Here is a 16,737-nt window from a genome sequence, read left to right on the forward strand (position 1 = left end):
TGTGGAAGAAACCACATAATGGACAATTAAGATGTAATCTGCACACTGGAAGTATTTTCTTAAATAGTTAGCAGTTGGCTTATTTCCTGAAACAGAGGTGTCTATGTCCTTTGCAAACACTTGTATAACCTGTCTGAAACTATTTTCTCATGCATATAAATGCCTAATTCAGCACTTGGCCATGACACATTGTGACAGTAAGTCCACTGTTAAATTATGCAGTGTGTGGTTTAAAAAAAATAAAAATAAAAATCTGACCAGTATCATCCTCATCAGTTTTAAATTTGACGCCTTTCAATTTCATCAGTGTCCCTGGTCGTTTTTGAGGTGGCCTCTACATGTTGCCTATGGGATGCTCCTATTGTGGTTCCAAACTTTGGAAACTTATGGAAACCAGGACATCATAAGGACTTCATGTGAAATTGAATTTTTGGAGCCAAACTTGTAAAAGCATATGTCCCTAATTTCTTGCTTTCTTTAGACAGTTACGGATGTAAGGATATTATTTTCCATGCCCAGAATGACTTTTGGATTTCGGATCGAAGACTCTCTTTATTTCTAGTGTTAATGTTGTTTTATAGTTTGTTTTTATTTTGGGCACTTTGCTGTTTATCAAACCCCTGGAAGCCTGTTTGGCTAAGAATGGGGTTTAAACTTTGTATGTTGTGCTTCTCCATGTAAACAGAGGTAGATATACACACTAGCTCTCTTTTAGGCTGGGAAAGCCCACTCCTCATATTACTGTTTGGTAAATAGGACCGTCACGCATAATTCCTGTACCAGTTGGCAGCAGAGGCCCTGGGCCTTAGCTATTGAGTCCTGAGTATCCAATCCTTGGATCTGACCTATGATTGGCTGTCTACCCTTGCACTGGAAGAGAGTATGCTGCCAGGCAAATCAGATGCAACCCCAGCACTGGAGAATTCTGTACTAGATGGGAGTTGGTGGCTTGCCAGGCAGCAAGATTTCATTGAGTCCAAGAATTGAACTTTTTGGTGTTAGATTTTCATTAATACCTATGCTGATTTTGGCTTCTAAGGAACACTTTGGTCTACATCTTTGTTCAATTGCTGGAGATTGCTAGGTGTCTAAAAAACCTGCTACTAATCAAGCATCTATTGACCTATTGAGTCTGGAGAATTTCTTGGCACCAAAAAGGTTTGTATTCTTGGAACAGACTACTGCGGCTGCTCCCTTGCTGTTGCTGAAGTTTTCACTTGGAGGAGGGCCATCAGTTTGTGTTCAAGTAAGTGAATCTACCTGCTATTGCAGCCCAGACCTTCCAGGTATCTTAACTTCTTCTTGTGCTGAGAAGAAGGAGAAGGAGTTCCAGGATGGAATTTTCATTTGTTATTGACAAGGCTGATGGACTCATGTTTGAGCCCTTAAAACGGGACTCTTCTTTTTTACTAAAGAGAGCATGACTACCTCTGTGAAGAGACTGTTGCAAAAGTTTTAATAATTGATCTTATTTTCACCATATCCTTCAGAGAAAGTCTTCTTACAAATTCATTTCAAATGTATAGAAAAAATGAAGATTTGTGTGTGAATGAGACAATCTCATAGTTCTTTCCAAAACTTCATTATTTTCTGGAGGAAACAAGGCTCCATACCCCCATGTAAAAAGGGTTTTGAGGTTTTGTGTGTGTGTGTGTGTTTTAATATATATAGCTAGAACTGAAGACTTTAGGAAGTCAGCAAGACTTCTTGTAGCATAAAGAAAATGCCATTTCCACTTTAGGAGTTGCAAAGTGGAACAGGTTGTACAATGAGACCTGTTATGACTCAGCTAGGGTGAGAGGGCCTCAGGGTCTTACTACTCAATCTGTTAGGACAAAAGTATCAGTGATGTGCCTCTATAATGTTTCCATCATAAACTACTAGCTGGGCTACTACGTGGATTTCTGTACATCCATTTATACATCACTGCTCTCAAATTGGTATCTAGATCTGATGTTTGCTTTGGGAGACGGAATCTGTAGAGCCCTGCACGGATATAAAATTTGTATCTGCATCCGATCCACAATCCACAAAAATGATCCGCGGATATCTGCATTTGCTGGGCTCTATGAATATGTTTAATTAGAACTCTTAAATCACTTTTTGGGGGATTCTGCTGTTATACCAATAAAATAAAAACCAGCAGGATCTTATTAAAGGGGAAAAGGCAAAATGCCACACTTATTGTGAATACAGAAAGAATCATAGTAAGCAATTTGTTATAGCTATAACATTCCATTCAATTTCATATTTATTCACACACACACACACACACAGGTTCTGCAAGGTTGTTATCATAGTTACCAGCCTTAGAGTTGCTCATGACAAGCCACTGGCCAGGTGGCCTGGACATGAGGAGGGAGCAGGGCCTTGTCAGATGCTCATCTGATGCTCCTGGAATTTGATTTGCAGAATCAGACCCCAAAGTTCTCACTTTCTAGACTCCATTCTTATAGGAATTTCTTCCTGTGCCAGTCTATGGGAATTGCTTCATCATGCTGTTGCTGAATCAATCAGCAGATAGCACATTCCTGATGGCTCCGTGCTGCCAGATGTTATCTTGTTCTTTGGTTCTCCCATCCTTGAGGCTGTTGGGTGGATTCTAGTCTGCCCTCCGGGGGTCCTCTGGTTATTTCCACTTGACGCCTTCTTCAGCGGATGGACACTGGATTCTTAGGCTGGCACCTCCCTGATCATTCAGTTATTATCCACACCAAGCATCCATCCACATACATCCTCTATCTCTATTTTAATCATAATTCTTAACAAAGCGAGATAAATACAACAAAAGGGCGGGGAGTCTCTGGGTGCCGTTTCTGTTGTTTTGTTGCTTTGAGTTTCTCTCTGTGAGTAGTTGTTACAAAGCATTGCTTTGAAAACAGACTCTGTCTTAGAATATACTAACGCAGTTAGCAGCTTGCAAGTTTCACACATAGAGGGAGAGAAACACCACCAAAAACCAAGAGACCTCTTAATTAGTAATACCCTGGAATTTAAACCATGGGGAATCAAACTCATTTGTGATTTTAATACAGAACTTCTTTAATATGATCCAAAACTGCTGTTTGCTAGACTCCCATAAGTCTGAATGAGCAGAGGCCAACTGAAGAATAGTTACTTGTGCTAATAACTGTGGTTCTTTGACATTGTTGCCTCTGAATATCTGCTCTACTTGCCCATTCTTTTCATGAGGGCATGTAAATACAGTAAAAGTAGCCAATTTGTCTTCTCTGTACCATTCGTATGCTTCTATTGTCTGTGCTTTTCATAGTCTCTGAGTTTTCATTCTGTTCTTAAGGAAGTCACTGTGCGACTAATTATTTTCATCTGCTGCCTCAAAACCTATTGTAGTTCTTCTAAAAGACCAAAATTGGTCTCTCTCATGTTTACCTTCATTTTTAAAAATGAGAGAGCTGACACTGGTCATGCTTTAAAAATGGGATGAAAATATAGGAAACATCTAGCTTTACAATTAACCCAAAATCTTGCAGCAATGCAGAAATAGTTATCTGGTATGTGTTCTTATGTTAACAAACCTTTTGTATTAAATTATGCCGATATTATTTCTCAATTTCTAGGCCAGTTATGCCAGTTTCTCTGAACATGAATATGGCAATGCCATCTTGGTAAGTACTTTCTGAATTAGAAATAATCATATATAGTGTAAAGTCCCAAGTGTTTATATTGAGTGGACTTAACTCAAGGATGAGCTTGAATTGCTAGCTTTAATCAACTGTAAATGCAGAACGCTTTTATGTTTAGTATTGTTCTAACAAAGGTTTCTCATTAATAGTGTCAAACTGTCTCAACAGAAGCAAAAAGGAAACACTAGCTCTGAGAAGAAGGCAACTTTTAAAATTGAAAACATCAAATGTATAATATACATCATAGTCTTCAATCTGCTTGAAAGTTTGTATTCTTTGTATGCTTATTTACTTCTGTTCCACTTCTGGTGTTCATGTGCCTCGTGCTGTAGATGGGAATGCTTTAGTCAGCTCTATCTTTTGGTTGTACCTGTTCCTTTGATGACCTTGAGCCCCGCTCCCCAAGGGTAGAAAGGGGGTGGAACAAACAGCTGACATTCCTTTCCTTTCAACTGCTCCTGGCTATGAGGTGGACCCAAATAGCAATGTCCCCACTCATTTTTTCAGTCGCCTATTTTATTAGGATTATGTAAATAGTTATTTAGACTAGGTATTTAGTGTAGTGTTTTTAGTACTTTTAGCTTTGTTGAGATTTATTTTCTGCCTTTTAAAGGGAGGGTCTGATATTATGTCAGGACAGAAACCCCGGGCTTTACATTTTGTGTCCTGTGGGGCTGGTACGCCCATGCATGGCACATTTAAGTTGTCATTACTTTTTAGGTGCTGGATATGTAAAGGAAAAACATAAGGATCGTAATACCCTTGCCAAGAGGGCAGCTACGTCTAGGACAACAGGATGAAGTTGTTCCTTTTTGAGAAAAATCTGAGGCCAGTTTCTGATCAGATGGAATATAGAATCCCCCAGTCTGGGACAATCCTTAGTGAAAAATGTCCTGGTAACTGCCTTAACCTCCAGGGGTCTGGCTGCTTCTGTGTTGGCAGTAACAGGTATCCCTCTTCTCAGGAGTGCACAAAGAAAGAGGGATGAAGGGATCTCTGAAAGCAGCTCCTCATACATCAGTTTGGCAGGAGGCAGCCCAGAAAGCCTCACCAATGTCTGTGTTATCACTGGAGCAGAGCTCTCTGCTGGCTGTCTGCTGCTGGCACCTGTGCGCTGGGCACTGGGTCAGCTTTCATCTGTCTGCAGCACTAGTCCATTCTTAGCATGTTTCTCCAGTGCCAGGACAACTCTCTTGGCTGTCTGCAGCATGGGCTCGTTCTGAGCATGCTGCTCTGGTGCTGGTTCAGTTACAGCCCCTTGCAGTGCTGACTTCCTCAGGTGGCCTGAGAGGAGCAGCTATTTGTGTCTGTTCATTCGGAGCCTGTTGCTTCTAACATCAGTTCTGACTCCTGCAGCAGCACAGCTATTGATACCAGCATTTGTATCTTGGTGCAGGCTTTATTACTGCCAGATCATCCTATGGAACAGCAGCATTCAGTGCAGAAGTATATGGCATAAAGTGTAGCCTGTCTTCACCTTAATAAATGTTTTTGTCAATCAGGGGTGCTTTCTAAGTCTCCTAGGGGTTATTGTGGTAAGCCCCATCAGTGGGTGATTCTCCGAATCCCTCATCATCAGCACCTCATCCCCTTAGAAGAGGAGGATGGGTATTCCTTTTCTGATAATGGGATGTTTCACCCTTTTACCCTTTGGGACTAGCTTTTTATGACTCATATGTTTGAGAGTCAGGTCATACCTAGGGTAAATATACAGGCATTTTAGTTCAAAAGCCTCTAGGTAGTACCCCCTGCCCTGGCCACGTTCACTTCATCCATATGGACCAACTGCTTCACTTCACTGGTGCAATATCCTAAATCAAAACTTTCCTCAGTTTCAATTTCCAGGATTAGATCTCTTTTACCCCAGGATCCACCTGTCATGCAAAAGCAATCATGATGATCTTGTACATATTGTTGAACCAGACTCTTCTCCATGTCAGACTCTAATGAACATACACTTCACCAACAAGTTTTTGAAACTATCCTAGAGCATATTCCATCCACTTCTTCGCAGTGTGAACATATGGCTCCTCTTGAGGCATTGTCATTAGATAAGTCGTTTCAGAAATTGGTCCACAGAATGATAGAAACCTTGGCAATCCCTACTCAGACTGTTCAATGAAATGGACATATATTGGACATTTTGCATATATCTCTACTGAATAACTTGCCTTACCTTTAAATGAAGGGTTGTTAGAACCAACCTAGCTATTGTGGCAGATTAGCATCTATCACCATCCTGCAAAATGGCTGAAAAATGGTATTAAGTCCCTTTGATAGGGTTTGAATATTTCTAAATGCATCTTGTTCGGGGTCCTTGGCACAGCCTAAGAGAAGTTGAAACATCAGTCTTCTAGAACTACTCCAAAGGAGAACAGAGGAAAAGAGTGGACCTCTTAGTAAAGAAGAGCTATTTGTTAGCTAGTCTTCAACTTCCCATAGCGAATTATCAGATCCTTTTATCACGTTATGATTACACTTATATAGAGCAAAGTTGCTGAAGATCTTGATAAACCTTTGTCAGACATCAGAGAGAAATTTAAACCTCTGTCTGTGGAAGGTCAATTAATAGTTAAAACCTTATTCACAAGCCTCCAGTCATGCTGCTGATGCAGCATCAAAGTCCATGGCAGCAGCAATTAGGCAGCGTGTCATGGCTCCAGTTTTCTGGGTTTCCAAACAAGGTTCAAATTACATTGGAAGACCTTCCTTTGAAGGGAATCATCTGTTCCATTCTAAAACTGACAAGTTGTTACATTGAAGAACTGTCTCGTACCATGTTGCACATTAGGCAGCTACGCTTCCCAGAACAAGAAGCAGTCTTGATATCATACTCGAGCAAAACAGACTGTCACTACTCTACCATCTTTATCAGAGAACATCAGATTTATCTAAGAAGAAACAAAATGTGTATATATAAGAGGAGACCTTCATCGACTTCAAATGCTGCGAAGGCTGTCTCTATAGTCATTTTGATGTGTATATTGAGAGTTGCCAACCAATCTTAGAGGATCTTTATCCCTTCCCTACCCTCTTTGGGGACCATTTGCATTATTTTAGGGAACATGGAACAGTATCATCAGCGACAGGTGGAGTACTTAAAATAATTCCAAAGATTACTCTATTCCAGTGGTTCCCAAACTTGTTCCGCCGCTTGTGCAGGGAAAGCCCCTGCCGGGCGGGGCTGGTTTGTTTACTTGCTGCATCCACAGGTTCGGCCGATCGCGGCTCCCAGTGGCTGCGGTTTTCTGCTCCAGGCCAATGAGAGCTGCTGGAAGCGGCAGGGGCCGAGGGATGTACTGGCTGCCACTTCCAGCAGCTTCCATTGGCCTGGAGCAGCGAATCGCGGCCACTGGGATCTGCGATCAGCCGAACCTGCAGACGCGGCAGGTGAACAAATCGGCCTGGCCCAGCAGGGGCTTTCCCTGCACAAGCGGCGGAACAAGTTTGGGAACCACTGCTCTATTCAATTCCAAGACATTTCCACCCCCAACTCATCTTCCTCATCTCTTTTTAGGGACTCCACTTATGAGAGCCTCCTTCAACAACAGGATAGGTTTCTTTTGGCTCTTTGTGATATAAAGGAGATTCACCCCACAATAGGGGGAAAAGGGTTCTATTTGTGATATTTTCAAGTCTCCCCAAATTGGGAGCTTGGTGTCCAACAGTGGATCTGAGATCTGCATTTCTTTGTTTGCCAGTTCAAATTCCTAATGGTAACCCTGTCCTTCACATTTCCTTCCCCAGATCTTCTAGATTTGGTTTGCAGCTTTTGATCCATCCATCCAGCATATAGGAAATACCTATGCTTTGTAATGGGCAACACACACTACCGGTACAAAATGCTGCCTTTTGGTTTGTTTATGGCACCGAGAACTTTCACGAAATTGTTTGGCCATGGTAGCAGCACATTGCAGAAAGAGAAATGTGTTTTTACCCATATCTTATTGATTGTTTGTTTGGTGAGAGGATTGTTTTCAGACGGGTGATAAACAGTGTTCAGTATGTCATATGTCTGTTGTGCACAGTGGAGTTGATTGTGAACGTGAAAGTTTCATTTAATCCAACACAAAAGGTAGACTTTATGGGGGCGCTAATCAATTCCATGACAGCTTACGCATACCTGCTGCAGACCAAGTTTGACACCATACTAGAGAGGATAAATCAAATGGGAAAGAATCTATGTACCACAGCAAGGACATGTCTTTGGCTTTTAGGTCACACAGCTTCATGTATTCTGACTCCATTCAGCAGACTACATCCTTATTGTCTTTAGGGGTGGTTATGGATGGGTTTTTGCCTGGCTTTTTACAAAATAGGTATGGGGGTATGCACCCCTTCATAAGTTTAGAACTCCCTTATTGAAAGATCCACATCAGGTCTGCAAGGGAATTCTGTTCTCCCCAGCACTTCCCACAAAGTCAATGATGACCAGTGCTTTGTTGTTTAGTTGGGGAACCTATCTTGACAACTTGACAGTACAGGGTCAGTGGTCTCAGAAAGGGTTGGCTTCATATCAGTGTCCAAAAGCTCAGACTAACACATCTTGTCTCTCCTTTCTATTTCATAACAAAGTTCAGAGTTTACAGATAAAACATGGTTTTATTGTCAGTTCTTACATAAACAAGGAGGAACCAGATCAATGCTCTCATGCAGGAAAGCAATCCTATGGAATCTGAAGTCAAAATATACAGCTATCTGCACCTTTATCTTCCAGTCCTACACAACACACCAACAGACATCTAAATATGTATATTTCTCAGAATCACCTTTGTTTCATAAAGGATTCTGTCATCAGTGGGGTGCTCCCCTTATGGATCTGTTTGCAACTGAACAGAACAAGAAATGCAAAGTGTTTTTTTCCAAGGGAGGACAGAGTCAGGGATCTCAAGGAGACAATTTCCTAATCCCTTGGATTTAGTGCCTGTTTTATGCTTATCCCCCAAATCCTCTGATCCTATGTTTAAAGAAGGTCAGACAGAACAAGGCTACATTCATCCTAGTAGCACTGGATTTGCCCAGGTAATACTGGTTCATGGAAATAAGAAATCTCTTGGTAACACCTTCAGTACCTCTATCTCTTCTACCAGGCTTAATTACCCAGAACAATGGGACAACTATTCATCCAGATGTGTTATCACTACACTTCATAAAATGGAAACTGTCAGGTAATAGAGTTGAATAAGTGTTCTGCTGATGTACAGAGCATATTGATTCAGAGCAGAAAGCAGTCTGAGGACAACTTGTACTGTAAAATGGAAGCATTTTTCATTCTGGGTTTACCAATATAATCTTTTTCCAAGAGACATCAGTCCCTCGTCTCTTTGAGTATCTCTTATACTTAAACTCTGGTTAGTTATTAAGCTCATTCCATGTTCATTTGGCTGCTATCTCAGCACAGCATCCATCCATCAGGACCCATTCAGCTTGTTTAGGGGGGAGTGATGGCTCAGTGGTTTGAGCATTGGCCTGCTAAACTCAGGGTTGTGAGTTCATCCTTGAGGGGGCCATTTAGGGATCTGGAGCAAAAATTGGGGATTGGTCCTGCTTTGAGCAGGGGGTTGGACTAGATGACCTCCTGAAGTCCTTTCCAACCCTGATATTCTATCCTTCAGTTTAAAAGTTTTTGTGAAAGGTTTAAGGGGATTTCTTTTTATCAAAACAATTCCCTCCATGCTGGAAATTTAATGTGTTATTTACCAGCCTGATGGGGACATCCATTTGAACCATTAGTCTTGTGCTCATTATTCCATTTGTCTGAAGACTGAATTCCTGTTTGCAATCACATTGACACTCAGGATCTGAATTGCAAGCTGTCATGCCAGGACTGCAGTATGTGACTCTTCATAAGGATAAAGTTACACATTAGCCTCACCCAACATCTCTACTCAGAGTAATCCCTTAATTTTCATTTAAATAAATCAGTTAATTTAAGTGTGTTCCCCCCCCTTCCCCCAGAAGTGAAAACAGGAACAAAAATTCCTGGAATTATTATTTACTACTAGTAATGGGTGGTATTGTTTTGTGGACAAATAACTGTTTAAACTTTACAAAAAAGCGGTCTCTGATTTCTTTAAGAATGGAAGCTCCAATAGAAAATCATGTTGAAATCCATATTATTATTTTTTTTTTTTAATGTGAGGATGTGAAATGTTATGTAAATCTTCCTTTTCTTGATTTTTTTTCTTCAATTTTTTTTTTAGCTTTTTTATATTAACTAAAAGAATTGTTTTATTCTAAGCATATGCCTGCTAATATTTGGACAAAAATATGACAAAGAATATATTAATTTAACACTTGCCTCTTAAATATCAAAATACTGAGCTGTTTTATTTTGATAAGGTAGAAGAGGGCAAAATTCTTAAGAGATGATAGTTGGTTGAAAAATTGAAGTTTTTTTTTAATTCCCACTAAAAGATTTCTCAATGTGTTTTTAGTATAAATTACAGGTGCAGCTCTATTACATAGTGCAGAAACTAAAATAAAACTTATATAGTTGAGCATCTAATTCTTTGTGCCATAAACCATAATATTAAATAAAATAAATAAATAAGAGTTTAAGCATATTTAATTTTAAGATCAGTCATTTCCGGGGTTTGATATGTGAGTTCTTGCATAACTACTGTTTACAAGGTGTAAACTGATTGAGCCTACTCTTAATAATGATCTGTAGGATAACAACACATCAGTGTGGAAAAAATGATCATTAGTAAATTTTCTCATTACTGTTTGTATGGTTATGTCTGTGTACAAAGGTGTGTTAGTTCCTGGGTGAATAAACTTTATATAATTGTGTTCTTTTTCTTTTAAGGTTTGATATTATTGGACTCTCCCCAGATGCACAGGAAGATGAAGCTGGGATCAAGCAGGCGGCAGAGCGTGGTACATTTATCAGTATTTTTAATGCATCTTCCAATTTTTTTAAATGGGTGTTTTCCAGATGATATACATATTTTATACATTTTTTACATATATGTATGTATATGAAACAGCTCCTTCATTTTTAGGTGTTTTCTCAGTGTCAGTTTCTAACTTAGCTAATAAAATGATTTAAAATGGTAAAGTTGCTGATAGTATATTGTCAGTTTAACTAAATGATTTTAAGTTTCTTAAATTGTGTGGGTGAATTTAATGGCTCATTGATCAGTCTTTGTATTCCCACACATCAGATGATTGCCTATCACCCACTAAATTAGGAACCTTCTAGAAAGTACAGCCCACTGAAGCCATACAAGCATGCGTATGACACCAAATACTCAAAAGTCACCACCCATTCTGCACTGGGACTTTTGTGTCCCTGACCCAACAGTTTCTATTTTGGTACCAGCACTTCTGGCCTTGCATGAATTGCTGGTGTCCATAGTACCAGTGTTCTTGATCCTAGTCTCGGAATTTTTGGTCCAGAGTATTTTGCTTGGGCAATACTCCATCAATTTCCCATCTGCCAGCTTTTCCTTGACACAGGGGAGATTAATACTGCCTTTTGCCACCTATACCACCTCTTCTTCTGAACTCCCCTTGGAACTGCTACATATTAACTACTGGACTTCATTTGACTTGCAGTTAAAGTACTGATAGATCAGGAAGTGAAGAATGGAATTCCTTCTAACAGAATAATTTTGGGAGGCTTTTCTCAGGTAAGGTACTTGTCAGGAAGGGAGTTTCAGTTCCTATTTGAGGGAAGTTGAAGTTGTCTCCTTGGAACGGGAAATCCTGTTAACGAGCAGATGATGCTAGTCATTTCTGAAAACAAGGTCTTTAGTTTCTACTTACTTCTAAAAGGCCACAAAAGTAATTATTTTCCTACTCTAAAAATCAACTTAGTGAAAAATGAGTTTACATACTACAAAACTGCTATAACGTAATATTAAAATAATTTAAGTTTAAGAAAAATAGTAACTTCAGGGGTAGTTCTAAAATTTCCATGTCACTTTGATTCTGTAAGGCATCTGCTTTTTGTATTCCAAAATACAGAAATAAATTTAATCTGAGCCTGAATTTATATAGTTAATAGAAAATCTGGACTTCAGAAGGAAGGAATTATTATTTCCTGAATGAGTTGTCAAAGGTCTGTGGTAAACTTTTTGTTGTCCAGTGATAACCTGGTTAATAAGAATATACAAAAACTAATCTGAACAAAGCTGCTATCCTGCTTTTCCTTTTCATTGGCCTTCGGATGCTAACAGTTAGAGGAATGAAAGTGTTAACTACTCTCATGCACCTTATTGCATTATATGGTTTTAAAGTGACTGCAGTCAGACAAATGACTAGGAAAGAGAACTGTCATAATGGGAAGTGAAATTTTCTTTTGGCTCGCATATCATCAAGGGAATTAAATAAATTTATTCTGTAGTCTCCTTTAAAACAACAAAAATGATGTTGCCATGAGTCAGGAAGAATACAGAATTTCAGATTTAGTTTGCAATTATCTGTTAGGACAGTGCTGTCATTTTACTTGTAAACTGAACAAATTTGATCTAGAATAATTGAAACACAATAAGGATGGAGTCACCTGATATTTTTAGAAGTACTTTTCACATCAATCAGTTGAAATTGGAAAATATTGTTTGTAAATATAAGGGGCCACAAATCCTGAAGTAATGGTGATAACTATTTAATTTAAATGTTTAACTTCATCATTGTAATAGTTTTTATATTTCTTGATTAGGGAGGTGCTTTGTCATTGTATACAGCTCTTTCAACACATCAGAAATTAGCAGGAGTCATAGCACTCAGTTGTTGGCTTCCACTACGAACCTCTTTTCCACAGGTATTGTACTACTTTCTTAAACATAACTCAGTCTTTAGTGAGCTCATTGAAGTTGAGCATTTGAACATATTTTTTCACTTTCATTACACTGTGTCCACAGACTAACACCTTCCCCCATCCCCCACTAGATAGAAATTACGTACGGTAGTTAGATAAACAATGCTTTAAATATATCCATAGATTAAGGCTTTGTCTACACCAGCACTTTTGTTGGCAAAACTTTTGTCGCTCAGGACTGTGAAAAAACACAGCCCTGACTGATGTAAGTTTTAAAGATAGCGCACTGGCACTTTTATGTCTGCGGGAGAGCTCTCCCTCCGGCATATAGCAGCTACTTACAGCAGCATAGCTGCAGCAGTTCAGCTGTGCCACCGTAAGGTCTATAGAATAGACATCGCTAAAGAAAGTGGTGCTGTCAGACAACTGAGGGATCATGTGAAGTCTAGTCCTTTGTCAAAGCTATCGTTAGGCGTTGGTGCCTGTGCTCTGTTATTGGAGCTAACAAATAAGTGCTTGTCTGCTCCAGTCCTCCAGGTGGCTGTGGAGCAGATATATGGGAGATTCAACTCTCCTGAAGTTGTTGGTAGAGCAGACATGCTAACCCAACATCCATTCCAGCAGAGGCTCAAATCTTACATGCTTCCTCAGTGGTTCTTTTGTTTAGCAGCAGCCCTTTCCTTTACTCCTTTCCTTAAATTTTTGTGTGTTTGCCGGTTGACTTATCTGGTCACCTCCCTTAACTCTTGCAACTTTCTGGGATTCAAAATACCACTACCGCTTCCTGTCACCTTACTAGCTGTCTTTGAATAGAGGAATGGGGGCAGGCAGGAGAAGAGAGATTCTCTTTAGTATGTTTCTAGTCCATAAAAATTGAATGGCATATGTATGTTTAAATAACCTTTACCAGATGAGGGGCTACTAATTTAAGCTTCAAGAGCCAGAATTGCATTGGTAATGAGTAATAACACTTCAGATCTGCTGGTATCAATCCAGAAGATGCTTACGCTATGTCAGCATTTGACAACAATTTAGTTTTGCTTATGTTAAACGTTTTTGCTAAATATTTTTTTTAAAGTTGTTACTTAATTCATTATTTAATTTACCTTTAAAATAACAGTGTTTATGGACTAAAATAGTTTTTTGTACAAACATTTTTGCAAGTGGTATGTATTTTGTCTGAATTCCTTCTAGTACAGAATATTTTGGGGGCATAGAGGAAGCAGTGTGTAAAAGGAATACATTATCCCTGTTGTAATTACATTAATTCAAGGATATACTGGGAAGTTTAGTGTTATAATAGTGTTATCAGTGCGAGTACATACAATACCTATCTTGAACAACTTACTGAAGGTGGGGAGGGAAGCGGAGCACTCAGTAGTTTCCATTGTCTCCCTGTAGTGTCGGAATGCCTCACAAATACACCTCTACCACGATACAACGCGGTCCTCAGGAGACGAAAAAATCTCACCGCTTTATAGGTGAGACCGCGTTATATTGAACTCGCTTTGGCACCCCGTTCCTTGTTCCCTGACCGTCCCCTCCAGAGAGCCCCTTACCCAACCGCCCTGTCCCCTGACTGTTCCGACCCCTATCCACACCCTCCACCCCCTGACAGGCACGCAACGGTGGGAAGCGGAGCGACGCGGCCCCAGCCCACTCCACTCCACCACCTCCCAACCGCGGTGCTCCGCTTTCCGCTGCCGGTGAGTGCGGGGAGGTTGGGGAAAGGACGCCCCTCCGTACTCATCTGCGGTGAGAAACAGAGCGACGCGGCCCCAGCCCGTTCCGCTTTCCTTGCCCCGGTCCCAGCCGTGTTGCTCGGGGGGGGGGGGGGGGCAGGGGGGCGTCGGGGAAAGTTCCCGCACTCATCTGTGGCAGAAAGTGGAGCACCACGGCTGGGAGCTGGCTGGGGCCAGGCTGCTCAGCTTCTGCTGGTGAGTGCGGGGGGATCCCTTTCCCCAAGCCACCTTCCCCGAGCAACACATCTGGGGCTGGGGCGAGGGAGGCAGAGTGGCCTGCTCCTGGCACCCCGGTAATCCCCTGGGCCACTCTGGGACTGTGGGGCCCCCAAAAGTGCCTCCCTCCCCACAGCTCCTGCCTCCCAGACTCTGTGGGGGGGAGCCTCTGACCGCCTCCGAGACCCTCTGCCCCTTATCCAACCCCTCGGCCCTGGCCCGGTTACCCTTAACACGCTGCTCAGAGTGGTGTGTCGGAGTTTTACCGCTTTGTATGCGAACCCGCGTTATATCATAGTAGAGGTGTATATCTTCATAATTCCTTTGTGAGATACAGTATTATCCTCATTTTACCGATGGGAAATTGAGACCGAAAGATACTCACTGTGTGTGGTCTTGCATAAGTGGCTAATCGACAGATTCAGAATCACAACTCAGGACCTCCTGACTCCCAACTCAGTGTTCATTCCTCCAGACAATACTATGTTGCTGCTAGAGTTGCTGAGCATCCTCAGTGGCTGTTGATTTCAGTGGCAGTTGACTACTCAATAATTCTAAAAATTGGTCCTTGGTTGTTTCTAGATGGACACTTGGGGAAATAAGGAATGCACAGTTAGTGCCACCTACAAAAATTCAGATTTTAAATGACTTTCCCAGTGTCATAAAACAAGCCTGTAGGATAGAACCAAGTTCTTCTAGGAAATGAACTGCCTTATCACCTGTTCTCTTCCTGCAGTCCACTACCTTAATTGTACACAATTTCTGCTTTTGAGTTCTAGAAGATGTTTTACTTTCCCAGAAATTGTGCTTTAAAAGAATTCTAATTCTGTAATCAATTAAATGATTATTTAAAAATAGTACTAACATGTTTGTAATTATTCTATTTTATTATGTAGTAGATAATAATTAGATACAAAATTTAGAATAAGATGAACTTGCAGACCATTCAGTGTTTCTTTTTCTGTTCAAACTCTGCTCACTATCATTATATTGTTTGTTGTGTAGCCTCATTTTACCTTGAACACACTAATCTTATGCAATTTCATGTCCCCCCCCCCCTTTTTTTTTGACAGGGTGCTATCAGTGGTGTAAACAAAGATATTCCTATTCTTCAGTGCCATGGGGACTGTGACCCTTTGGTTCCTCCGATGTTTGGTTCCCTCACTTTTGAGAAGCTAAAGAGTCTGATAAATCCAGTCAATATAACCTTCAAGACTTACTCGGGCATGATGCATAGCTCATGTATTGAGGTAATCTTCAAAATGAAAACAGGAATTGTTTTCAGAGAATTCTTCCTTTTAATGTTTTCTCAAAGCAGGAAAAAAGGTGAACCTCAATGCTCATTTTCAAGGAAAACAAATATTTTTGAGTGACTAATTTGTGGATGCTGCTTCAATTAATAATTACCCTGGGTTGAACAAACCGTGAGGCCAAGATTGTTTATTAGCTAACATAAATTTCTTTCAAAAATATTGTCCACACTAGCCAGTTGTTATAATGAATTTTTGAAATACTCTTGTTTTTCATTTAATGGAAAAAATGAAAACTACAGGAAACAAGATGAGTTGTTAAATTCCCCACCAACAAGTTTTGTTTTGTTTTTTTAAAAACCTCATGGGCCTTTTATTCTTCTACCTCCCTCTCCTTTCCTGCAGGTGAGCAGGATTTTTCTCCCCAGAATGATGGCAGAATATTTGTTTCAAGTGAATTGGAAGAGGGGTTTGAATTCTCAAAATGTAAACACTATGTATTAATTATTCTGGGAGAAAAAACCTGGCTGGCCTCCATTAAGGGAGTTGGAAGTAGGAGGGATAGAAGGAATTAAGAGTAATAAATCAAACAATGTTAACTACAAAACAAAAATGAAAAAAGCAGAAAAGAGGCAGCCTTTCTAAAGGCTTCATTGCTCTGCTTAGGCTACTATTAATTCTTCTTTTATTCAGTGGCAGAAGCAGAGTTGCCACAAGGTCACTGAGTCTGCAACAGAAACTTCCCAGCAACAGAAACTTACTTAGCCTGTTATTAATGTGGCCTTAGCCCTATTCCAGGGCCATATTGAGTACCAGTGTGGTGATGTGCTCCCCAACAGGCCAGTGGGGAGCACAATATTATTATTTCAGCTCTTGATGATGGAAACTTTCACTAATCAAGGTTCTCTTTGTTATGGTGGATTAATTAATGAGCAACAGTGTGTGGCATTCTTCAGGTCCCATGGCTCTCTATAACCACACTGGGGTTCTCAAACTGGCGGTCGGGACCCCTCAGGGGGTCGTGAGGTTATTACATGGGGGGGTTGCGAGCTGTCAGCCTCCACCCCAAATCCCGCTTTGCCTCCAGCGTTTATAATGGTGTTAAATATATTAAGAAG

At 40.5% G+C, this 16,737-nt stretch overlaps 1 protein-coding gene across 1 annotated transcript in view; it reads left to right on the forward strand.

Moving 5' to 3' along the window:
• The window catches only part of LYPLA1 (lysophospholipase 1), a 34,532-nt gene that overhangs the window by 12,517 nt on the left and 5,278 nt on the right, over window positions 1-16,737 (forward strand). Inside the window, exons 4-8 of the mRNA XM_038391628.2 lie at window positions 3,579-3,626; window positions 10,456-10,526; window positions 11,208-11,281; window positions 12,313-12,414; window positions 15,443-15,619. Of these exons, the coding sequence (XP_038247556.1) occupies window positions 3,579-3,626; window positions 10,456-10,526; window positions 11,208-11,281; window positions 12,313-12,414; window positions 15,443-15,619 (472 nt within the window). The remainder of the gene's footprint in view (window positions 1-3,578; window positions 3,627-10,455; window positions 10,527-11,207; window positions 11,282-12,312; window positions 12,415-15,442; window positions 15,620-16,737) is intronic.

The sequence above is a fragment of the Dermochelys coriacea genome, chromosome 2, assembly GCF_009764565.3.
Source record: "Dermochelys coriacea isolate rDerCor1 chromosome 2, rDerCor1.pri.v4, whole genome shotgun sequence".
NCBI lineage: Eukaryota > Metazoa > Chordata > Testudines > Dermochelyidae > Dermochelys > Dermochelys coriacea.